Genomic DNA, 26,836 nt, shown 5'->3' on the forward strand with positions numbered 1-26,836 from the left:
CCCACTTCCCCCGCCGACGAGCTCTTCTACATGGGCAAACTCCTTCCTCTCCACCTTCCTCCCCGTCTCGAAATGGTCCACAACATACTGCAAAACTCCGCCTCTTTCCACTCCAAATCCAAACCTTTCGAAGACGACGAACCCTTCACCACTCCACTCTTCATGACTCCCACAGCCAACACCCCTTTCGAGTCCTGCAACGTCTCGCCGTCCGAATCTTGCCATGTTAGCAGAGAGCTGAGCCCGGATGAGTATTTTCTTGACTACCAGGAGAAGAAGTCCTGGACCAAGAAACTCAAGCTGATCAAACAGTCGTCGAGTTCCAGTATTGGCTCTAAGCTCAAATGGACTTATCTCAAATCATTGTTTACTAAGTCTTCTGGCTGCTCAGATGACTGCTGTGCTGCGGGCGAAAGGCCGCTTCCAAAAGCCAAGCAACATGGGAATGGCTATTCAAAAAGTGTTGAGCCTTTCGGGAAAATTAAGTACAACAAAGGCAGCAATTTCGTGGAGGAGCATCGTAGAGGAGGAAGTCATAGAAGATCGTTTTCCGGGGCCTTCAAGAGGCTTTCAAAGCCCAAGACGTCGGCCATTTCGCCCTCGAATTCCAGCTCTGAGAATTGCAATCGGCAAGCTTTTAACAGCAATAGCAGCTCCAGCTCGGAGCTTGACAACCCGATTCAGGCAGCTATTGCTCATTGTAAGAGGTCTCAGCAACAGCTTTACTCGAGACAAATTGCGAATGAACTCGGATTTTGCTCGGTTTCTGCTTCTTCCAGGGTGATTTACGATGAGCAAGAAAGACCAGGGCTTTGCAGGGGCTGAAAGATCATTGCGGATGGTCAAGTTCTTTTTCTTGTGTTTTAATGGACACCTCAGGTCGAGATTAATGTTAATGGAATGCTGATATTGAAGATAGTAATAGAAATAATTTGTTCTGCACTTGAGAAGTTTAACTATCTCTTGAAAGTATATTCTTTCTCGAGTTACATATTACCTCTCCCACTATCTGTCTCTTGTTTAATCTTTTTTTCTCTTTTTTTTTTTTTAAAAGTTAATATGAACATAAAAATTGGACCAAGTAGTCTCAATTCAGTTCCAATGGATATTCAAATTCAACAAGTTTTCATGATGTTGGAAATGGGATCAAACTTTGGAGTTATTAGGAATGTTTAATTTGCAATAACTTTTATTTTATGGTGGAAATATGTTATAGAAAACAAAGTTGAAAAGTGGTAAAAAGTTGTCGTTAAAGTGTTTGAAAAAACAACTTATATTTACAAATTTACCGTTAAATTGTAAAAGTTGATAGGAAGGTTTATAATTTTTGCCTTAAGTCAGCTTAATTTAAATGGATTAAAAACATTCTTTTCAGCAATAAGCTGATAAGTTCCAATATATTCTGGATGTCGTCGCCCCCTTTCTTGGTGTGAGCTGACACCGCGATGGTCGCCTCACCTTTTCTGGGGCATACGACACCGTCACCCCCCTTTCCAGGGATGAGGGACCGTTGTCGCCTCAAATGTTCTGGGCGCAGCCCTTGCCCCTTCTTGGTGCCGATTTTGGACTGCGAGGCTAGGGTGGTTATGCAATTTGTCCATCTTTTGTGCATGATTTAGTTCCATCATACAACTTCTGAGAAGACGATCAAAATGATAATATTTATCAAAAATAGACGAGAAATGAAAAAATAAAAAAACAATTATATGATTTTGTGAAATTTGGTAAATAGTATGCGATAGATGGCGCTGACTGCTTGCACATCTGTTTAGCTCGTGCAACCTACACACCACAAGGCACATAGACAATGCACACCGAGTTGTTCACCCCTTAAAAATTCTACTTTTTGGGGGGAAAGAAAAATAATCAAAGAGCCAACCAACCCTTTGATTCCGGTTAAATTATTATTTTCGTAAAAAAATAATTTATTTTCTCTATATTGTGTTTTAAGGAGTTAAAAATGACTTAGCAAAGAGAATGTCTCAATTTTTATTGCATTTCCGGAGGTGGAGGGGCGAGCTTAGAATTTTTGCGACCAATGTTGTAAAATACTGTTGCAAATTGATTTGCGATGTATGACAAAAAAAAATTTCATTGCTATAAGTAGCACTGCTATATAGCTACAATTTCATTTCTAAATTGTTTTTCATTGTTGTGCTATCAAAGTTGTTTCAATTTTGCAATGACATTCTGTTGTAAATTTTACAACAAAATATTTTACTAAAATTCGTTGCAAAATCATTTTTCGGTTACAACGACATTTGCAACGAAAGTCATTGCAACACATTTTTTTGCAATGAAATATTTCAGCTACAACCCGTTGCAAAGTTTTTACTTGCAACAATATTTGTAATTTAATTGTTCCCAAAAAAAAATCCATAATTTTGATATTAAATATTTAATAATAAAATTATATTTAAATTGCCGTTAATAATTTATAAATTCAAATATGACAACACTTAAGCAGAAATACATTTAATAAAGATAATTTAATATAATCCACAAAATAAGTGTAAAATTTTAAAGTATCTGTATTTAGAAGGGGGCATTATAACCATTTTCACAATCCTATGGCGGTGTTTGGTCGGATAGGGATATCGAATTATTATTATCGATATCCTTGCCTTTGAGCCTAGACCCAAACCCACACCTATATATGAAAATAGCATATAGAGACCCAATAATACCCATACCAAAGTTTTACCAAAATTTGTTGAATCTCTCCCTTGGTAAAAATCAGAAAACTGCCCCACGCCATCACTGGCGACCCCCGCCAGCATCGTCCTCCTTCCTTGTCACCGACGGCAGCAAACAGCGCTGGAACACGCTCCCACCTGTCCTTGAACCTTTGTGAAATAAGGCCATAGCCCTATAGTAGTCTGCAATAATATTCTTAGTGACCTTCTGAATATGAGTAAATGGCATAGGGTGTCAATGTATATGGTCTGTTATTTTATCTTTTTAGGATGACTAATGGAAATGATGATAATGTGATATCCTAATTTATATTTTTCTTTAATAGATTGATGTAGTTGGTCAAATGAATTGTAATTGTATTTTATTGGGCATCTATGTTTGGGATCCATTTTTAGGACCATGTATTTTGGGAATATGGTTTGTTACTTATTACCATATTATAAAATTATCTCAACATGATACACTCAAATACACGACTCATTTTTATATGTTGATGGAATGCGCTTAATATGGATTTGATGTAATTTTTGTTCTTGATTTTTTGAAGATGATTATTAGCTCAAATGCAAAATTCTCCATCTCATTGAAATAAAGAAAATAAAAAAAATTATTTGGATCCAAATTAAAATCGTAGAACAATACCTAACATTACCCTTATCGATGAAATAATATTGAGATTTTGAAATTAATTTTTCTTTTTATCATTTGTCTTTCTTTCTTCTTCTTTTTTCCCTTTTAATTGTTTTTTTATAACTCATTCAAAGTAATTAATTTCTATTTTTGCTTTATATTTTATTTTTTGTAATAAGTAAGATCATTTTTAATTTATCTACTTTAATTTATTTTTTGATGGAAGATGAATTATATAATACAAATAATACATTTAAGTGATTCTTTATTTTTATAATTATATACAGTTGGATATAGGTAAAAAGTGATTTATATATTTAATAAAATGTCATAATAATTTGAAAGCTATCCTCATAAATACAAAGCTTGGTAAGTAGTTGTATGTGTATAGAAAAATACCATTTTCAATGATAATCAATATAGGACGAAAAATAAAAGTTGTATTTTACGTAAAAGATTCCTTTATAATATAAAATATTTTATTTAGTTTAATATACATATACCGTGCTTGTCAAGTAACTTTTAAGCCAGCAGATTTGGGGATTCGTGCTAACATATAGGGAGCATTCGACAGTTTTGCCAGTCATCTCAAACTTAAGGCTAAACGTAAAAAGTTTGAATATGCTCAACACCCTTACACGCCACTCAGTCTAAGTCCAACTAAGGTAGAAGCTTTCATAAAAGAACTGGTGTTACACAAAGACAAAGCAAGAAATTAACAAGACTCTGAAATATTACCAATGAAAGGAGAGTGGAAAGAACCTTAGTTAAGTGCTATAATTGTCAAAACATGTGTTGCTATACCTGTGACTACACTAAACCGAGAAGATAAGGCATATTCCTAACTTCATGTTCTTTTGCTTGTTCACATGTTTTTATTGTTAATTCTCTCATTCGTTGTATTATAGACACACGTGCAACGAAGACATTGGGATTGAACACATGTAAAATTTTCATCAAGGGAAATGACGAACTGCGAGGTGGTCCTTAGAATCAGTTCATACAAGCAGTCTGACTTACAGAACGGGTAGGGTGAATGAGCCTCTCACTGAGTGCATGTGCCGTCAGCAAACTAGGAAGTGGAGTGGCTGATTTTGGCTATAACACTGATTATCCAACCAATTCTAAAGTGGCTCCCGTGTGTTGCTCTCCCAGTTCTCCATCAATTCACACACTTTCTTCACTCACATTGACGCTGGAGATGTATTAGGAGAAAGAATAAAAATTGTGGCCGCTTGAGCAGAAAAGAATTTTGGCACATGCTCGACAGCTGATGCTGACAAGCATAGGATGGAGAGAAGTGTTAGATAATAGATCATGCTAGTTTGAGATTAAAGCCCCATAGACAAAGTTCATTGGCATTAATGAAGAACCCCAAGTCGGCTCCTAGGTAGTATGGGTCGAATCACACTCAAAAGTTGCCTTTACCAACAAATTGCACAAGTTTCCAGTAGTTTGGCATATCTCAGCTCAAGGAAGCAGCTGTAATATATACCACATATCCATGTTTGATTGGAGAATCATTCGCAGAAACCAATTGGTGAACCGAGGGGAACGACGACCCAGCAGCGGCCATAAGCCAATCCCAGGTGATGTTTTTGCCAACAAGCCTAAGATTCTGAGTGTTGCCAACGCGACTCATGGATTTATCCATGCACACGGAACAAGAGCCGCCTCTCTAGCAAGAAGCTGTACACCAAATTACATGGCTCTCTCAAACTTATGATGCAATTCCAATTTCATCCACATCGTCTGTGATATAAACACAACTAGATTATAATTAATGAGCACCAACGGGAAAACCCAATTTCTTCTTTTCCTTCTCACTCATTTCTACTTCTTCACCTATTCCAACTTGTACATAACAAGGCATGACTAAAACCGCGACAAATGAAGCTAAAACCTATCACAGAAGAAACAGACCAATGCGTGTTTACGTAATGAAAGGAGAAACAAAATCTATACAGATTTGAAAAAGAAACTCTACTTGAGCACCAGTAAACACATCACCAAGACCGTCAGTAAAATATATGTACACACGGTGCTCCTATCTGAGATTCAAGCTGGGTGACCATGTTATGCATAATCTACTCTTGTGGCCAGACTGCAAATCCTGTTGACATGCACCACTAAGAGTGAGATCAAACTTTCTCTGAAGATTTTGCACTTCGGATGAATTAGGATGTCAAACCATAAATTCTCTCCAGTTCAAAGACTTATTGGTGTTCCTCACATGTAATTCCCAAAAACTGCAACTACAAGAAACAAAAAGATCAGAAGTGATCGTCAGATGAAAGAACGGTAATCTAAAACCCTCTCCAACCAATCTTTACTTCTTGCTAAATAACAATAAGTTATTTGATGTGTAAGATGTTAAGAGCTCCAGACAGGAAAACATATCCAATCATTTTGAACATGAAACTTCTTATGATGGCAACTAAACAGCGTTTATAAACAAGGGATTATATCATCAATGAACAAGCATAGAAGATTTTATGGGATTACATTGAAAAAGAAGGCAAAATACCTGAAGATGGCTTAAAAGCCGATCTTTAACGCATTTCAACATACAGAAGCAACTTTGGCTGTTCACATATGCTGCAATTTCATAGTATTCGGCAAAAGGCAAAGCTTGACTTCATTTCCATGTGGACTTTCTCAGCATTTCCTTGTAGATTGAATGTCACTCAATGCGGCCTCCACCACAATATAAGAAAGCTTAGCACAGATAGAAGACAAAATATCGCTCCAATGGTATTTTCAAGAATATCATCTCGATATTCCAATTTTGCTTAAAAGAACTAAAGATGCACTTCAGATTTCGACCAACGATATAACAGAGCATCAGCTATTCCACAGCTTAACCATTTGCCACCATAGCAAGACGTTGAACATCAGGAGTAATGAACGGAATTCTCCAATCGGCCATCAAGAAGATGGTAGCTGTTTGTGTGACAAGTGTATTATTCATTCGAGAGCTGAAGCAACCCACGCATCTGGAGGTACGGATTTTCCAATAGCTTCTCGTTGTTGCTCTATAAAAGAAGTATAAAGTATCTTAAGCACTAGATAAAAAATCATGATCATAAAATGCGCACATGGAATGCTACTGATGCTTGGTGCACAATAACACCAAAATCCCCCCCATCCCACCCCCACAAGTTTATGAATAGGCAAAATGTAGGTTTTCCAAATTTGATTTCCTTTATTACGTTCATGTTTCTAGTGTGCATACAATCCGTTTGTTCATTCTTGTTACTATATATTCAATTAATTATGATGTGATTTCCTCCTGCAATGCTTAGGGGTGACTATGTAAAGTTTATATTGTTACTGATAGGAATATGTTGTGATATCTGAAAATGTCGATACATATATGTATAGTAATTATAATTTTGATAAGAATAATATATATTGACTTTTGTATAGAACATAATTCAATTAGTTACCTCTTACTTGATTATCATACTAAATACACTATTTTAGAAACAATCCTACAAGTTAGTGCTAGTACAAGAATGCAATATCATTAGGTCTATTATCAATAACTTAGTACAGCTATATAATAGTCTTTCTGGATTAGGAATTTGGGATTGATTGTCGTCTTAAAAATCATCACAGTTGTTCTCTTTTTCATATTCCTTTCTTAGACATTTTCTTTTTTTATATTCTATCTTATAGCACGAAGTAGAAGTGCTTGAATAAGAAATTCTTATAGGATAGATGCGGGGATGATTATATCCTCACCTTATATATATCAAAAGATAAAAACCAATAAAACTACTAATATTTTCATCTTCAACTACTCTAATTCAACAACTTTACCAGAGGTATCTTGAATAGTAAAATACAAGGACCCCGCCTTCTACTGAGGGGCAAAATTAAAAATCCACTTAATTGTTTTACTGAAATCAACATTTTCCATCTAGAGGCCTAATGGCAGGGGCATCATTGTAAATGGAACAGAAGGAGTCTAAGTCTCATTTTTCAAAATTAGAGAAGGTAAGTATAATTGTGCCATTAAATTGGGGTCTAAGTGGAACTAATCCTAAATAAAACTTGTGGTAAGAAGGAAACAAAGTAGTGCTTTCAAGGAAAGAAGGAAACAAAGTAGTTCTTTCAAGGAAAGAAGGAAACCTTTCATAAGCATTCACAATGTTAAAGCATCCTATTTATTTCAACATATTCCTTCTTGCAAGGGACACAAAAGAGAGAGCAGGCCCCAATGTTTGGGAACTTGTTACTGCACTAGAGTAGAAATATCTTTGGCAAGTCTGATAGAAAAATTGACTAAATCATGATTCAGGAAACTACTTTTGCCTGGCACTAGTTGCATAAACAATTGTTGCCTGAAATTGGGCAAAACTCTGACATGTAACCTATGTTTCTTCTCTGGGATAATTACAACTACTTCCCCTTAACTCTGGTCTAATTACAGGTAGACCACCTCACATTTGGCAAGTTAACCCATCTTTCCAGACAGTAATGACCATTACGAAACCTGTTAGAGAACCTAACATTTTTCCTTTAATCTTCATAAAAATTACAACTCTCCATAAGAACCTCCTCTAAGATTTGTCAGCCCTTGTAATCTTGTCATTCCACAGTAAGACCCTACAGTTTAATGTTTCTCTAAATAATAAAGCATACGAAAAATATAGAGGTACTTAAGCCAAGCCATTGTCTCTCTTAGTTGAACATTAAGCCAAAATTAGAATGTGAAGCAAAGAAATCAAAAACTTGCTGACTGTTACTGATCAGCTGTAAAATAAATTGGTTCACCAATAGTCCAGTTAGCATGGCTCATGAGGTGAGGTCTACCTCTACTTTATACTCAGTCTGAGTCATCAAAATGGACAATAAAAGAGGAAGCATGAAACCAAGTTTTCTGTTCAGGATAATCTTTCATTCTATGTTTTGCAGCATACTCTTCAAAGCACGCTCTTATCCAAGATCCTGGAGGTGGTAAATAATGTTTTTTTCTTTTTTTTACTTTCTGGTGACAGATATATGGTTGTTTTAAACAAAAGAATTACTCACTAGCTAAAACAACATAGCCCTCGAAAAGAAACATTTATTTGATTAAACATTAAACAAGAATTCACCTGCTGAGCTCTTGAAACTAGATTATGAAGCATGCGTTGATAACTTTCCGGGTCGTCTGTCATCATTCTCTGCAAAATATAAATTTAATTAAATTTAATATATTCACATTTCACAGTTCACGTCAGTAGAAGAGATCTAATACTTGCCTTCAAAAGAAAGGTTGAAGAGTAATATGCCACTCTTGCATCTGTGTCATCCAACAATTCCCTGCCAAATATACATACAAAGTTTTAGACAACAATTGAAAATGAGCCCCTTCAACAATTGGTTTCAGCTGAAAGATACCTGAAGAATTCTTCCCCTCCAACCTCGATGAAAGCAGAAGGATCTGCTGTACATTTACCAATCAAAAGTAGAAGAAGTGTAGCTCTTATATCTGATGTGCCACCTGGAAGATTTCCTCTTCCTTTGCTACCTACAGAAACGCCCAACGCAATATTATCCGTTGCAGCCCCAGCAAGCTGGATCAAAGGCCAATAAAATAATGCAGCAGGAACACGAGCAACCAATTGCATGGGAACAATGGCTTGTCCATGAAGAAGCAACGCTGCCATGGATGCTGTATCACGAATCGGAATATGTACATTTTGCCCAAGTTTGGTGTTGGCATCTCCAGTAAAATCACCCTGGGGAACAGTCTCTGTTCGGGAGAAACTTTCTGCTCCATCTGCCTTACTCTTCCTTTCTGAATTACTAGAATCTTTTATGTGCATCGTATCTCCAAATGGTGTCACACCCGTATGCGCAACTTTCAAGCACAGTTGAGACAATAGAATATCACACATCTGCTCATGGACATCCAAGGAAAGATAAAGCATAAGAAAAATAAGTAGAGGGCATCATTTGTAATTGAAAGATCCACTCAAAGAGATGTAACTGAGGCAAGCAGCTAAGAAGAGTTCATCTCGTAGGTAATCATCTTTATCTCTTTAGTATTAGGAAATAGGAAGAGAAGCAGATCAAATCTCTTTGGCTGCTACTCCCGTCCTAACAAAAGTAAGGCCAGGATGAAGACAAAGTCGGACTGTAATGGCTAGTAGCAAAATAACAGCAGTGTTGGAATCTTCACTAGAGAGGGAACAAGAACGTAGTGTGAAAAAATATAATTGGTCTATGGTCGTGAAAAAACAAATATTAATGTTGGAATGTCCTGCCATCTCCTTCAGTTTTAGAAATCCAGATAAGGATGCATCATTAAGTAACACCAGATTGTTTCACATCCTTCATATCAACACTAAACTTTTAAATCAACAGCAACTCAAGAAGAGCAAGAACTTTAACAAATATCACAGATAATATCCAAAATGATTACCTTCAAAATATTCATCCGATCAGTTTCATTTATTTGAGCCATCAAGGATAAGGCACGGCTCATGATATCTATCACTGCATTTGCTTTCTCGAGACGACTCTTGTCATGTATTTGTGCTGCAGATTGACCACGCATTACATGCTGGACTTCATTCTCATCTAGCAAAAATTTGCACCGCATCAGCAGCCTCTCCAGAACAAACAAAAAGCCCCATCTGATACGGTTGTTTTTCGACTTGAGAAGCCCACACATTAGCCAAATTGGTAAAGGAATATCCAGAGAAGCTAAATAATCATTAACACCAGCAAGCGAAATTTTCTCCTCCAAGTTCTTAATGCTCGAGCAGAGACTCTGATCTCCTTCCCCACTGATTTCTGCAATCAGCAGATCTCCCAACCATAAATGCCCATTGTGGCGATAAGCATGTCGTTCAGAATGAAGAAGAGAATGTAAAGTGGTCCAGCATAGCTTTGCGTTCATGGCAGCAATATTTCCAGGAACTTCAATGCTTTCAATAGATTTAAATGATTTCGTCATCTGAATCATTTCAGCAAACTCTTTGTCCACATGAGTAAATGATCCTATGAGTGTGTCAAACTTCTCTACTATCTTCTCCAATAGCTGCAAGAGGACCATAATTCAAAATACAATTAAATTATGTGGGTGCACAAAATTCTTCTCCTTCATCTATGCCAGTTTGTGAGCCAATCGAGCAATAGGCCACATCACCTCTACTAGATATTATACAGGAAGGAGATCACAGAGTACATTTACCTAGAACACCGAATATCAGGTTCTAAAAGAAAGGTGCATAACTCCAAAATCCATAGAGACTATTAAAGAGCATAACTTTTGTTTTTCTAACCCAGGCTATCCCTTTAGTTAAATAACAATGTAAATCCACCTCAACAAGATATAATGTAGAGTGGAAATAAGATTTAAACAACTATGGATTTAACAAAAGCAAAGTTTGACTTAATGAAAGCACAAATGACCAACTGAAGTTGAAGATCCACAACTTTTGGACAAAACTAGCCTCTTGATCCAGTTTATGCATTAGATCAGTAAAGATGGATGTTGAAAACATGTGAGCAGTCAAACTAAATGACGTAATGAATCAAGTAAAGAACAATGTGTGTTTGCTGAAGATAAAAATTGAGAATTTGATCGCAGAAATAGGTAGAGTAAGGATTTTATAGTCCAAACTGCAAATTCCCGTGAAGGTTTTAGATGTGTTCTTGTGAGTGGTATGTGACATTTGTTGAGATGTATATTTATGCATTTCAGGAAGCCACAACATAGGAACCGCAAGGACAAACTACACAGTAAATGACTACAACAACAAACTGATATAGCAAGTGAAGTATGTAATCTCGAAATGAAATCTTGTATCTCACATGGTAATTTAATGTATCTAAATAGCCAAGATGTGAACTTTCAAACCATACACACTATAGAGGTATTGTTTCCGGACATCGTATTCTTGTTTCTCCTTTCTTTATGTTGAATTATTCCTTACCACCCATTTTGAAGGCATATCTATAACAATCAGAATATTTTCATATAAAGCTGATTATAATTGCAATCTAACCTAGTCTTTGCACACAGCAAAACAAGTCAAGCTAGAATTGTGTAGAGAAAACCAAGAATATTTGGAAATTTACCATTAAAAGCCGATCATTATTAGGATATGTGGACAATGATGTAGAAATTGATCTCCTCAATAGTTCCACGACACCTTCAACGCCCAACTTAACAGAAATATGAAGTGCTTCAGGTGCATCTGCAAGCACAAGCAAGGTAGCAATAGGTCGAACCTCATCATCACTGTACTCAGAAACTCCAGCAGCTAGACATGTCTCATTTATTTTATGCAATACATAGTCGAAAATCACCAGATATAGATTTCTCCTTTCTTCCCTTGAATTCGAAAGCACCAACTGCATTATCAAAACAAACATGCCAATTAACAATATTTTAGAGTGTACTTTGAAGGGAAAAATATTCTACATAAGACTTTTCTTGCATTTATACAAGATCACTAAATTCATCTGAAAATGCACATCCTACATCACTGTCAGGAGTTCAAACATTACGCAAGGAGATACAACTCAGATGAGTAAAGTATTGGAGCATTTTAATTTATGTCAGTTCTGAAAACACATTCCCAAAGTAATAATGAAAATCGCGATTATTTGGTAAAAGAAATCATTATCCTCATCTTAAACCATGAGCCATTATTTTCTTATTCTGAAATGTCAATTAGACCAAAAGTCAGGAGAAAGCCCTAGGTAACAATATGCGCATTATGTAAAGCCTCCTTTCAGAAGCTGTTCCACGTAAGCAAACATTTAACAATGAGAAATGAAATGAAGGCTTCTGTCTTCAGATGCATAAACTATAATTACTAAACAGATATAGCTATTCAGCCAAACTCTAAAGGATGACAAAATATCAGAATCCTTTCCAGCAGCAATTTACTGCATCATTTATGGATTTGACTTTTATGAGTGCATGCAAAGGGTAATTTCTTTGGAATAATGAAACCAAAAGAGCATAGCTAACATACCCCTAGGTGAAGGATGAAATCTTAGCTAATTATGTCAGGGAAAGTTTCAGAAGGCTGCAAATGCAGCCCATTTAATTTCTGCATCTATTGGCATAGATCTTTCTAAACACAATCTAGCTTACAGTTGATAGATCAATACCTCTCCAAATATAAAGTCAATTCCTCCGATCAGATCAACTTGTTTAATAAGAAAGAAAGGGGCAGCTGAAACAACTTTGTCAGGTCCTTCCGGCACTTGATAAAACATGTTTGTCATCATGCAGATAAGCTTGCAATGAACTATTTCTGCCCAAGAGTTTCTTCTACTAATTTGCATGAGTGCCTTAATAACCTGCGAACAAAGGAAAAGCAAGGATAAATGCTTGCCTAGAAACATTTCAAGAAAAAGAAAGTAAAGAAGAGCAAAAGGAAGTATCAGAAAACAGGTAATGGTTAGAACTAGAGAGACGATCCTGTTTTATAGTTAATAATTTTGGAAGAGAAAGACTTTATGAATGATGAAAGATATCATTATACAGATTTATAGTACTGTAATTGATCGTATTTTTAGATTTAATACTGACAAAGCATCAGCAATTTTGGGAACTTTAGCTTGGATCCCAGTATTAGCATCATGACAGTAGAGGAATAACAAGAATATTTCATAAGGATCATGTGGAAGAAAACTTTCCATTTTAGACAGTTAGCCTTTGTTTAGTATTTTGAAATTCAATAATAAATGTTATATAAACTACAAACTTATAGTAATTCAAGTACATGCATATGTATGTAATAGCTGATTTAAGTATGGGGCACCGGGCAGTTTTTCCCCAAAACCCAGATTATACTTGAGACTAGGTTAGGCCCAAAAAAATTGAATAACTAGAGCTGCATCCTCCAAACTGGATAAATTACACCCACCAGTCCCCTTGAGTTTTGACTTGATATAAATAACCTTGTTATTCATAAATTACATCTACAACCATGAGCATATTGTTTAACAAAACACAAATGGAATCAACAAAATGACAAATTCAGAGTTAGGCATCAAGTGATTCTCAGAAATAAAAGTAGTCTATAAGACAATTGACCCTTTTACCCTAACCATGTAGGACGATCTGTGTAATATTTTCAGATTACAAGGGACATTAATGAAATGTACTAAAAAGAATCTCATTTGGCACTTTTCCAGGCGTTTTTTGCATCTGAAATATATGCATACATGTACAGTATTTACATATTATAAGGGATGTAATGTGATACATAGACTTCAAAGATTGTTGGGTAAGTAATTTTTATATCATAAAAGGGGTATTCTTGCAATTGGCTAATAAGATTTTTCGATGCACCTCAACACAGATTGGTACTTTCAGGAAATCTATACATTTTTTACTCCAAATCACATAGTCTTTGCTTACCCTTTTTATTCTTTTCCCTATACCAAAATAAAATTCCTATCCAAGAACGTGTCATCATCATAGCAAGAGAACCAGTCCTTGTTTTTTTCATTTGGGTCACATCTTTTAGTTCCTAGACTAACTTATACCCTAATATTAAAGGACAAGGTGTGCTCTTGATTCCTAGAACTCTGACCTTTATTCTGTCATAGTGACCAATCTTAAATCCATCTCATCCATAAGTGTTATACGCAATTTACACATAATGGGTTTCAGCACTAACTAGAAGTAAAATTTTAGGCAGATCTGCCTCAAGCAAGGTACGGCAATCGACAGATACAGAATTCAAGTTGCATGAAGAGAACATTTGCTCAGAAACCAGCAGATGAAAACAACGCTAGGTTGTAGAAATACTCACACTTATATCAAGACCTTCTAATCTGCTACGTCGAATTTTGCCTCTATCGCAGATGAAATATAGTAAACAGCTTAAGGCAGAAGCCCAGACAGCTTCCTCTTTCTCTTCTATCTGTGAGGTAATTGTGAATTAAAGAGGAACTCTGATATAATAAAGATGAAACCAACTTACAGACATCAATCATTGACAATTAACAAGAAAAATGCCATAACCAAGCAGACAAACATTAAACTGTAACTGCACTAAACATACCATTTAGCTAAATGATGTGAACATGTTTTATTACTTTGGCGCTAAATTTGAATTGTGAATTCACTGTAACAAAACCATGAGCACACTTGCTACAAGAGCTGGAAAATCCAAAAGTTTACTGAAGGTGTTAACCAAGGATAAATGGTCGCTATCAACATAATGATGCAACATCAAATCCAAGTGGGGAAGATATATTAATAGAACATCAATTGCGACATTTTCAAGTTACAAGCTCAGTTCAAATTGATTTCAAGCCTAGAAACCTCATGTTGGAACATGAATAATTAGTATTTAGTTGTTTTCCTAGAATTTTAATTTTGGATTTGCTTATGTCATTTCAGGAATCTAGTCCAGTCGGGGGTATATTGTTGATTTGTTACATAATATTTTCAGTAATTAGGTTGAAAAGCCATATTTCTATTCCTAACAAAAGTTTAGTCCTCACTATAGTAGGAGACATCTTGACGCCTGTAAGTAAGAATGTATCTTTAAGTTTTGATATGGTAGGAAGTTTTGGCTGTGATGCCCAACAGATACTAGGAGTGTTTCTACATTTCCTTCTTGATCTTGATAGTTTCCCATTTGATTTTCTTCAAGATCTGTGTCTGCCGATAGCCAGTACTTCTACAAGATCTTTACTTTCAACCCCTATAAGGCCTTTCTTATCATTACAGGGCATTGGCCTAATTTGCCAACATTAAGAACAAGCCTTCAAGTATTCTATTCTACCTAAACCTGGGTTGGTACTTTATCAATTTGGGTGCAGAACCTAAAAACCCTACGTGTTTGGTCTTTCTTCATATGGAAGCGTAAAAATCGTCATTAAATCTCAGCTACTATGAGATTTGGACCCATGATACATCACCACTTATGGCCTTTTATATCATCCCACTTTTCCCAACCAAACCTCTCTCTCACTTTTCCCATCCATAAAATGACTTCAAATATTTCATCGCCGAGAGCCCAATGGTATATCCAGTTGTCACTAGTGAAGGATGCCTTTGGATCATAGTCCCATAAACTTAGTCTAAACTTAAGTAAACAATTTCTCAAGCAGAAGCAAAAACATGATTGATTTAGAAAATATATATGGTTGAAAACAACCCTCAACACAAGTCAATAACTATAGATTTATTTTTCCTATGTTTAATTCTTGTATTCTTTTCACATTTGTAATTAAAGAACAAATGTCTATACATCATTCTCTCAAAAACAAGTTATTGTTTTGAACAAATTAAGAAAATCTCAAAAGAATGATCATCAGAAAGGGGAAAAAACACAGCATATCAAATCGGTTGCATTTGAAAAGTTAAAACATTCTTGCTAGTTTTCTTACACAAGCCAAAAATGTGATTGGAGCAGATTCTTCCCCCCTTAAAAGAAATTGGAACACCACGGCTTACCATATCCTATGGTAATTATTCATCTAAAGGAATAGTGCCCTCCACTTAATCCACTTGTAGCATCGAGGTCCATCATATTCACAATTTCATCCTAATTTTTAACAACTGGAACCAGCAGATGTTTAGAAGTGGAACAAGAATCATTCCTGATATCTTAACACCAGTGTCTACCAAAAATCCTTGGACTACATCAGAGACTACTTCCTTGGTCCATATCTGAATCCTCCCACATCCTTTCTGAAATGCCCTCTGGAGTTCAATTTACCATCCAAGAGTCTAGTGGTTTCCAAGTGCATGGTTTGACGTCTGATTGTTAACATTATTTTCTAAGATAAAACTATAAAATGCAGATAGGGCACTCCATCAACTCATATAAATCTTCTGCCAATTCAAATTAGGACTCCCAAATACGGGTAGAGGAAATTATATTTTTTTAATACTAATAAACTGAACTATGATTGTCGGTTATAACTTCTGTTGATCCTCTGTATCTGACATCAACATAAAGTACATATAGACGTACCACCATCACCACCACCACACCGGGCCCCGAAGAAGAAAAGCCAATGAAAAGGAGACAAAACAAATATTAACCAGAAAGTCAGAAACCAAAAAACAAAATGGGAACAAAAGACTTATTCATCCAATGCTCATCTTTCCAGTCATTGACAGGATATATACCTGAACAAGATGAAGAAGAACCTCAAAAAGCATGGCCAAAATCCAGCTCTCAAACTTGTCAATAGCTGCGGAATTATCTGTTTTCTTGATTTCAGACTTTATCTTTCCATGTGAAGAAACTTGAGTTCCATTGTCAATATATGATTCCTGGGAGTACTGTTCCTCAATTGTAGTGGAGTCATCAGGTGCTGGAGGCTCCAAAAGATGTGCATGCACTCCAAGGTTAATAATTAAATCAAAAGCTCGAGCCTTTGACATCACGCTAGGAGAATTTAGCATGTCCTACAGTGTTACAGACAAAATAATAATTAGATTTAACTACATGTTTGACATAAAACCATGGGAGAAGCATGCAGCACCTCTAGCAAGGACAGAGCGAGAGGAGCAGCAATCTTTGCATCCAAAACATACCTACAAAACATATCAAAGATGATCAGTTGAAAGTTGAAAAGATCAAGTCAGACAGCTTTGCAATGCAGCCAGCTTTTGTTATGCCCTCCCCATCAGAGATTTTAAGAACCAGATTTGGTGAAGTGAATTCAGATCATTGGTGGCAAGTCAAATTGACTTCTTGTGCCAAATGAAACGAATTCAGGCGTATTATTTGGCCATGAGAAATCAAAGACTTCAAACTAAGAAAGTTGCCAACCCATCCACTAACAAAAGTACCCATCATTGGCACGAAAGAGGATTAGTGGACTAATCTTATTTAAAACAAAGTTGCAATAATTAATACTACAGCATTCACATGTAAAGCTATCTTCATCCACTTATTACCCTATTCACACCAGTCAATACTCATGACTGAATACTTGCCCTCGCTCACTCTGTCATCCCTCGTGACTGAATGCATGGGGCACCCACTCTATCAGTAGCCATGACTCAATACATGTCCTTACCCACTCTTCCTCACAAACACATGTCTGCACGTATGTATACTCCATATATTTAGACACACATATGGAGGAGTGTCGGTGTGCTGGTGTGTGATTGTAAATTCAGAAGATATAAAAAAAAATACGTCAGACCATACATGTCAATTACAAGTTTGACAAGAACGCTCACAGCCACATCCATTGATGGTCTTCCACTGTGTCTTAATTTAGACGAGACAGTCAAGTGATTGGAATTGGCAGAAGATGTTTCGGAGCAAACTGCCGCAATAACCTCGCATACCTCCACAGGGTTTAATCGCAGTGGTTGCTGTTCACTGGCACAAATCAAAAGTATTGAGGGGAAAAAGAGATTGAAACCAACTAATCCAAACAAATATACAGGGTCATTGGATGCATATGAATTAGAAGAGGATGCTGAATGTAATCATAACTCTCAAAGCAATAATAATGCAATAAGTAAGGTATTGGGCATACAAACATACAAATGACTGCAAGTGAACTCAGAGAGGAGACATAATATACAAGATCATTGGATCATATGAATTAGAAGAGGATACTGAATGTAATCATAGCTCTCAATTCTCAAACCAATAATAATGAAATCAATGAGGTATTGGCCACACAAACATACAAATGACTGCAAGTGAACTCACAGAGAGGATATATAATTATCAACAGGTAGTTGATGAATAAAGACACCTGATGAAACGTCTTTACCTGTAATGACGGTATTGAAAAAGCGGTCTTGCGCGTGGGCGAAAGGTGTTCACCGGGGAATCCTCCCTAACAAAAAAGCAGCAGCATCACACTCAGATCAATATTAATTTCTGACCAAATTCAGATAGCATATCAAGGAAAGGAGCAAAATATCTGTTAGCTGATAAGACCTATAGTAAACTTTACTTCCATGGTAAATAGATCATGGATGGACTGTAATAGACATGGTAATCTTGACAACCATAAGGAACATCTCGACCACATAAAGAAAGCTAAAAAAACATTTTGATACTACAATACATGCAAAGTTGGAAAAAGTGCAGAAATTCATTGAGGAGAGCATGCCCCCAAGCCATGGCTATAGGTTATAACAAATACAGAATTGTATTCTTACCTCCTCCAACATCAACAACTTATAATTTCAACTCCACCTGGTCCCCTCAGAAAACATGAAGTATCTACTCCATTATCAACCACCAAGCATCTTAGTATTCCATTATTTAGAGAGAGAAAAAAAAAATACAAGTGCCTTAGAACTTTAAAATTTGGTTTCCCTGTGTCATGTGTGGGGGTTGGACAATGAAGGAAATTGCCAAGTGTAGAAACCCTGGCCACAAGCCCTCCAAATCAACGGGAGAAAGCTTCTATCAGATGACCATCAAAGAGAGAGCGGGAAAACAAAAGAAAGAAAAGGACGCAGAAGATCTATGTTTGTGCATGTGGGTCGGTGGGGGGAAGCAAATTGCTTATGTCAATTGGCCAGAGAGGTTATACAAACACCATGACATTTCTCACATTTGTGAAACACCTTCATGAAGAATTAACAGAACCGTGTTCCAATTCCTTTCAGAATTGCCATCTGAAGTACTACTCAGTTCAGTTAAACAAAACATTATGATGTGCTCATAAAGTTCGGCTATATGGATTGTCTTCCCCCACTTTATTTATCATGGCTTACCTCTGAAACCATAGCAAAAATTTAAAATCCCTTCTAATTATTCACCCATGTTTTGCATTAAATTTGAACTAAAAGTTCAAACTGAACAGGAACTCCAATCATTATTGTATTAAATACATCTGACTTCCACATGTTCATATTTGCATGTACAATACATATTTATGTAGTGGCAAGTGAACGTAGGAGGACCTCAAATTTTTGAAAAGTTTGCAACAAGCATCTTGAGTTTACAGCAAAACTAAAGCCATAAACTATTTCCAGGGATCATTAAACAAGTATAGCTTTTTCCAGACAATAGCCAATCTATGAATTAAACCTTCAATAGCTTATATATGAAACAAATAGTTTTACAACTTAAGATCTAAATTCAAGAGTTCACAAATATTGACCTCACTAACATACAATAAGTGCCTCAGTTTATAATTTGTAAACTGCTTGAGCGTTAGAAGGCGAATTAACTCATATGACACTCCATAATGTTTAAAAAGATATAAATTGAGTATGAGGAAACCTAATAAAATTCACATAAGCAAATCATCATTCTGTCATTGCTTTATTAGCTAATTACTTTGGTACAAGTTTGTTATACACATCACAAGTTAAGAAGAATGCCATGCAGATTTCACAAATAAAATGTGGAAACATGTAATGTAAGTGACAAGAAAATACTTTCAAGCCACATTTGGATAAAGAAAGGATTAAGCAAGACAAACCAGATCTGATTAGCCCCTGGTTTTGAGCGTTTTAGTGCTGTTATTGCTCTCAAATGGGCAAAAGCTGAAGCTGAATTGGTAACTGTCGTCAGTAATGATGGCTGCAACAGCTGATCCAGATAAGGCATGTCTGCACTTCCAAAAACTTTCCAAGTTTCACCCTTCATTTTGGCATCCATGTCCCCAACAAGAAGAGCTGCTGCACCTACTTCTAGGAAATTATGAGCACGCATGTCTTGGATATTCAGAATGTGGTCACTGTAAGTGAGTATTTCCAGAAAGTAAGGTCAAAACACTTAAAGTGATTAATGAATAACAGTAGCTTGAAATAGAAGAATAAGACCTTTTGGGTAAGAGAAGTGATGACTGCTGGTCCCCAGACCAGCGCCATCTGAAAACATCAAGTGCTATAAACTCTAGGTTTCCGAGTTCATCAACTTCTTCAGCAATCGGAGAGTCAGAAACTGATGCAGTAGATGTGTCCTTGCTCTCCAAAGATTCTTTGCCATTTGCAGGACTTAGTTGGGAATTGAATGATTTGCTTAATAAAGATGACAATGATGGCAGCACCTGTCTTGACGCAGGTGCAGCTCCAGCAAAGGCAGCTGGTTGGAATGAGCGCTTTGGGATATATTGAGCCACTAAAGAGCGAACATAATTTAAGGATTTCACAAGTGCCCCAGATGCAAAACTTGATACAGGCAAAGGATTTACATTTTTGGATGGTACTGGATTCCCAGGTTGTTGACTTAAGGAACGTGACCATGGTGCCAATCTCCGATAAAGGCTCACATCACACTCAACAATTATACTTATGCAGAACCGATCAATCTGTAGTAATGTCTCCTCACTGGGCTTATATCTGCAACATATAAAGAGGGCTTGTAAATGAGATCATTAACCAAAGTAGATTCATTAGCACCATTCTCAAGGCTTACTTAAATTGGTCTAAAGATAGAAAATTCTATTTATCACCCTTCTGTTAGCACCATGTTAACCTTCTACTTCATTAATCATATGGGTTAACGGCATTATATGTGATGCTATCAAATCATTTATCCTCCTTTCTTCTTGGGTGCACAGGGCAAATATTATTGATTAAGAGCGAAAGAGAGAGTAGACAAATTAGGGCAAGGTAATGCCAAAACTGGGAAGATTACGAAGGTTCAAGGGATAAAGGCATAGCCCCTAAATATTGTTTTATATCCATCAAAGTAAGCCCAAAACACCCACCTTAATACAATAAAGGTAGCTATACAACCTATCACTGCTTGGATTTGATATTCAAACTATTTGCAGAACTACCACTTGTCTTCATTACATCGTCCACCCAGGTTCCACCATGGTCAATGCTTTCCACTTTCATATAATTCTGTTAACACCCATTCTAGTATCTATATCAAACCATTGTGGAACCTGCTTGGGCATTCAATTAGAAACATGAACCTAATCTCTCAAGGTCAATTCACTTTCCAATTGTGATTTCAAATATACTGTACAAAATCCTGAAACTCAGCTCATGCAGTTATTTGGACACATTCCACACCCAGACATGTGCTTAATGCACTGCGTTGTACATGGTACTAACAAAAGATATGGAGCACGGGAAAGAGAGAGTGTTCTGCAGGTGTTTTCATGACTTCCCTTGGAGTATTTCAGATAACTTTTCTTTTTTAATACTTTCAAACTCATATGCACATTATACAAGCACAAACCACCTAAATGTTTGCCAAACTGCCACTTGGGAATGGAGGGAGGCATTTCACGTTTGGGTGTGCGCACATGGCGTGGGGCATATGCCCAATAATCCCATATTTAAAATGTGCTCTTTTGGACTTGATTTCATCTGTTTTTGAAAAAAGTATGGTCCACACAACAACATTACTTTATGGATTTTAAAATGAAAGAAATTAAGCTTAAAAGAAGTTCTTACAAATCAAACGAGATTAAAGAAACCAGACACCTGGTCCCACATAACCAAAAAAAATCATGCTTCCCCTGTGTGGCAGCTACCGCCTTGCTTCCAATGATTATAAACATCAATTTATATGCTCAGCCCCAAGTTCAGTATTAACATGCCCATTAATTTCCTTATTCTTTTATAGAATCATTATGGTGTAGAATGAATGTTGATTTCACTCCTTTTTAATAAATCAGATTTTCTTTTTGCTTTAAGGAAAAGTGATCTTATTTCTGGTGGCTTTGCCATTACCATACAGTAATGGTTGAATATTTATCTTATTATGTTTGGCGCAAGGCGCACAATGGCGCCAAGGGCTCCTGGAGCCATGGCGCGCGCCTTTCGAAGGTTGGCGCAAATATAACAAATAATCTATATATTTATATAATTAGTTAAATAAGACATATAAAACAACAAATTCAACATAACAAAACTTCATATAAGTAAAAATACAGATTACAGATTTAAAAAAAATACAGATTACATAATTAAATAAATATTTTAAGAACTTTAAGTATGCTGCATGCAGTTTTGACTTTTGAGTTTCATGATTTTTGGCAAAAATCTACAATAGATATCAACATAAACATACAATAAAAAGTAATTACTTTAGAACAAAGTCATACCATTATGGTGAAGTGTGAACAGCAGCGGCAGGAGAGAAGATGCTTATAAGTTATATGGAAGAGAAGAAGAGAACTAGACAAGAACTAAGAAGATGTGTTGGCACTGGCAAAGGAAGAACCGTAGAAGAGAAGAAGAGAGAACTGAAGAGTCATGAATAATATTTCCATGCATGCAGTACTTATAATTTGCAAATTCCTTTTTTAAAATAGGGTTTACTTTTTTTTTTTTAATTTCATGGGCCTGGGCGGGCTGCAGCCCAGCCAACAGCCCGCTGCCCATGCCCCTTCACTATGGCGTGCCTGGGCAATACTGAAATAGCGCCCAGGTGCGCGCTACGGCGACGCCATGGTGAAGGCGCTCGCCATGCGCCATGGCGCGCGCCTTAGCGCGCCATTAACTACCATGACTCATCCTTGCCTTTGCTTTTCAAAACACACAAATACATATATATATATATAAATGCAGGTTTCCTCATGAGACTTTCCATATACAATATCTCGAATCTTCATCTTTATTTAATCTTAAAACACATATACACATTAAAAAAGTAGAATCACACACGTGTATGAATCATACTTTGGACATGTGTACATTTATGTATTGTGGTATATATATGTATACATCATCCAAATTGACACGTGTATCACAGTGCAAATTATCACGAACATACTGTTTCAATTTGTAAATTTTTGCTATCACTATGTTGTTTTGAATCTTCCTCATAAATAGGTGGGAATAATTATTGTTTGAAGAGGAAAAGGCATGGACTAGTGGATTTTTTTAATAAAATTCTTTCTCCATTCACCTGTTATTTCCTCTCTAATCCTCTATTTTCCTATTAAAGGCTTTTACAAAGTTGAATGACAAGCGCATCCTGGCATCACAGTTAAGCACAGATAGATAAAAGTTAACATATGATAAAGCAAAATCATATAGATTAGCAATAACTAAAAACAGCTGATCCTTGTTTGTCTGTTACTAACTAGTTCTGAATCCTCAGTCAAGCAGCTTAATCAGTCAATAGGATAGAGATTATTGAATATGGGACAAAGGCCAGCCATATGATAAATAGCTAAATAATGATCTCACATTTTGACGGTTACACTAAGAGCTAGAAGCCTACACTCTTGGCACTCTTTTACATCCATATACATCTTTGAAGGCTTGAAGAAATGGAAGCAAGGGAGGAGAAGAAATTTGAGGAATCACGACATGTGGAGCTGCAGAAATAAAAGAAGTGGAAAGGAGAGAGAGGAGGAAATGAAAGGGAGACTTTTGCAGTAGTAGAGAAAGTATGGAACAAGGAAGAAAGAAAGACCCAAAAACCAGTATGGAACAAAATAAATGAAGTATCTAGAATATTGGAAAGCAGAGAAGATAATGAGAAAAGAAAGGAAGAAATCCCACAAAAGGATCTGAAAAAGGAAAGAAATAAAAAGGAAATGAAGACCAACAGAATCTTTGATTGCATCAAAAGAGAACAGAAGCCAAAAATTAGTGGACAATGTCCAAAAATTAGATCCAACACGGTTCAATGTTCTAGCTCTTCTGTTGACTTAAAAGAGATACATGTTCTGGATATTACTTGAATTACACAAGCAGATAGGAAATACAAATAGTTATTATGCTGCAAAAGAACCTCCACTGCCTTTTCTTTTTTCCCCGAATACACCCCTGTTTTTACCCTTATATTTCCAAGAGTCCAATTTTGGTCGTTACAAAATGTAGCGGTTTTTTGCTTTTGGTATTCAAGCTTGACTCTATCTAGTAATCTGATCTGGATACAAGGAGTTCTATTGGTTATTTCGAACAATTATCTTGTCATATTTTTTTGTCCTAGTTATGGCTCTTCTTTAGGCACCGTGTTTGATAAGTGCAGGAAACTCTCTTTCCTTTCCCTTCAACTTGTAATCCTGGCTTTTTACTTTTTTCCTCTCGATTCAGAGAGTATAGTAGTGAGAACTATATTAAGGGTTTTGAAATGAAGAATAATCTTAAATGGTCTATAATTGCACAACTATTCTAAATAGAACTAAAAATAACTGCAGTCATGCCCCAGACATGTGATCGAACTTTTCAATGGTGTGTAAGCCAATATGGAATAGTCTTGGAAAACCGATAAACATTCAGATAGGCTACGAGATGTCTTTTGAACAAAGATGCCCATCCATCAACTTTTCAAATTTCATGTGTCTAATAGTGACAATTTTCACCTATTAATTTGTCCCAACAATTGTCGTAACCCAACAGTCCATATTATTGAGTACCTCTGCCCCAGTATGTAACAGATCAAGACTGCTGCCTATATACATTTTGAATGTGAAGAAACTTTTGGGTGTTGTTCAACATCATATATGCTTAATTTTGGTGCATAAAGTCTCAATCGAAAGATCTGATGATAGGAAAAGATCACCTTAAAAGATACCGCTTCAGAAGTGCCACACACCTAGCAACCACAGCAGGACTGTTTATACAACCAGATATGTCAGTTTTACATTAATAAACAAAAAAAAAGCAAACATAAAGAAAAATCATTGAGCAGAAAAGAAATAGGAAAAGAAATGCACTCTATAACACGTATAATAATACAAAGATAAATCATGGAGCAGAATAACATTAAAAAGATGGAAGAGCATCATATATGAACAACTTAACCATTTCATAACCATAGAAACCAAAATACAAGAAGAACAACATTGACACAATAAGTAGCAACACATCACCAACATGTAATAAAGTACCTCCGTTCCCTCTCTGCAAGTGTGTGTTCTAGAATCATCCCATACGCTAAGTCAATTGTAGCATGTGCTGCGAGGTAATCCTGCCATTGGGAAACAGATTTATATCATACAAGATACCCATCTTTCTCTCTCACGCTTCTGGAAAAAGATATATCAAAGGATGAATCTGAAATGTTAAAATCAAACTAAATTCATCCACTCTACTGCATAGAGGCCTCGGAAAATCAAAATTACATACTTATCGTTTATAAATCAGATTCAGCATTGGAAGAAATTAGTTATCTTCAGGCTATACTTGTTGTCATAAAGAAATGTTTATTATATCAGGTATTCAGTCAAAAATGTTCATGGAACTCCCACAAAAAAATGCCATCAGAAAAGACAAACAGAAATTAAAAAAAAATAAATTAAGTTAGAAATATGAGCAAGCTAAAAACTGAATCCAACATCTTGATCATTCAGCATTCTGTAAACCATAGGTTCCCAGGTCAAGAATTGTATCCGCAGAATCACTCACCAACTCAATTTACCTAATAAAACCCGTATAAAATTAAATACACCCGACAGAAACCCAGAAATCAGATTTAAAAATTTAAAAAAAAAAAAATAGAAAAACAAACCAAAAAAAAAAAAAAAAAAAAAAGCTTAAAAAAAAAAAAAAAAAAAAAAAAAAAACAGCTTAACGAGACAATAAATGCCTAGAGCCGATAATAACCAAAAGATATAAATAAAACAACAAAAATCCTAAACAATGCTGCAAATTCAAACCCGCAACGTCCTCGAAGCTTCGAGGTGCGACGGCGCTGCGGCGGACAAACAATCAGCAACAGCTCGGCGGAGCGGCTCCGGCGGCTTCTTCATAGAGGAAGATCTCAACCGGGACGCCGAGGGGGCCCCCAATTGCAACCTCGAGATCCCCGGGCTTCTGGATGGACTATACATCATGCAAAAGTACAAAATCTGTGTTTATGTGTTGTTATTTCCCTCTTTTTATATCCGTCTGTCCAATTTGTATAGCATTCGGCTTTGGATCCAAAGAGAGAGAGAGAGAAAGAGAAAGCTATTGAGTAGTGGTGGTCATACAGTTGAACGGAGGAGTTACCATTTGCGCTCGTAAGAAAGAGGGGTTGAAGATATACAGCTGGGCAGGGGCCAAAGTGAATTCGAGACAGTGTGTAATTTGTGTGTGTACATGCATTCCAATTTCCACTTCATCCCTCCTCTATTAACTCCACGCCTTGTCCCTACTTTACTCATTTTAAATCCAACTTCATTTCTATATTTTAATTGCACTTAGCATTTGGGAAAGGAACTTTGATATTTTTTTGGCATTGATCTATCCTGTTGTAATATCCAAAAATCATAGAATATTCTTAATGCTTTGTACTTAATATATGTCATTTTATTTTAATAGAAAGTTCGTTATTTTGTCTTATGATCTCATTGCTTATGTTTTGTTTTTTTTTTTTTTTCCTATTTAAAAGGTATGAGGATTTGAATATTTAGGAAGTGGGATTTGAAAACTTTGTCAAATTAAATGATGCCTTGTTATATTATAGGACGCAGTCTAATTTACAATTTAAAAATCCATTATTCAGTCCATATTCCATCTACAAATTTGGCAACTTGTGTGGAAAAGAAAACACGTAACATTCCTTAATCCCTCACTTAGAGTTGATGATATGATGAGTATGTCAATTACGCAAGGCTCTTAATTGTCAATTGATTCAAAGTGAGTGACATATCTATTGGCCTGTCTCTAAGAACATCACTTGGGCAA

At 36.1% G+C, this 26,836-nt stretch overlaps 2 protein-coding genes across 3 annotated transcripts; one reads left to right on the top strand and one right to left on the bottom strand.

Moving 5' to 3' along the window:
• LOC105172074 (probable membrane-associated kinase regulator 4) lies at positions 1-989 on the top strand (the record flags this gene model as incomplete). Its single annotated transcript, XM_011093412.2, has 1 exon — positions 1-989. A coding segment is annotated over one exon (825 nt), but the record flags the coding sequence as incomplete, so codon positions are not given.
• LOC105171928 lies at positions 5,083-26,385 on the bottom strand. Of its 2 annotated transcripts, none has more exons than XM_011093194.2 (18): positions 25,825-26,385; positions 25,057-25,136; positions 24,729-24,779; positions 20,072-20,590; positions 19,729-19,986; positions 18,058-18,123; positions 17,478-17,654; positions 16,804-16,855; positions 16,445-16,726; positions 14,109-14,219; positions 12,454-12,645; positions 11,410-11,685; positions 9,746-10,366; positions 8,719-9,218; positions 8,580-8,640; positions 8,433-8,501; positions 5,855-6,362; positions 5,083-5,576 (listed from the first exon to the last, which is right to left on the bottom strand). In XM_011093194.2, exons 1-17 carry the CDS (start codon positions 25,999-26,001, stop codon positions 6,291-6,293), a joined length of 3,564 nt encoding a protein of 1,187 aa, XP_011091496.1. In that variant the 5' UTR covers positions 26,002-26,385; the 3' UTR covers positions 5,083-5,576; positions 5,855-6,290. The 2 variants fall into 2 exon arrangements, with proteins under 2 accessions (XP_011091496.1, XP_011091495.1); XM_011093193.2 differs by having other exon boundaries at positions 5,083-5,582.

Source organism: Sesamum indicum, linkage group LG10, assembly GCF_000512975.1.
Source record: "Sesamum indicum cultivar Zhongzhi No. 13 linkage group LG10, S_indicum_v1.0, whole genome shotgun sequence".
Classification (NCBI taxonomy): Eukaryota; Viridiplantae; Streptophyta; class Magnoliopsida; order Lamiales; family Pedaliaceae; genus Sesamum; species Sesamum indicum.

What these genes read in the sequence shown, in the direction of transcription:
- LOC105171928 (XM_011093194.2), bottom strand. Translation starts at nt 26,001, where the DNA reads ATGATGTATAGTCCATCCAGAAGCCCGGGGATCTCGAGGTTGCAATTG. An exon ending in AAGCTTCGAGGACGTTGCGG is followed by an intron (nt 25,137 to 25,824) that starts GTTTGAATTTGC and finishes TCCCAATGGCAG; the next exon opens with GATTACCTCGCAGCACATGC. An exon ending in TAGAAGGTCTTGATATAAGT is followed by an intron (nt 12,646 to 14,108) that starts GTGAGTATTTCT and finishes CTTTGTTCGCAG; the next exon opens with GTTATTAAGGCACTCATGCA.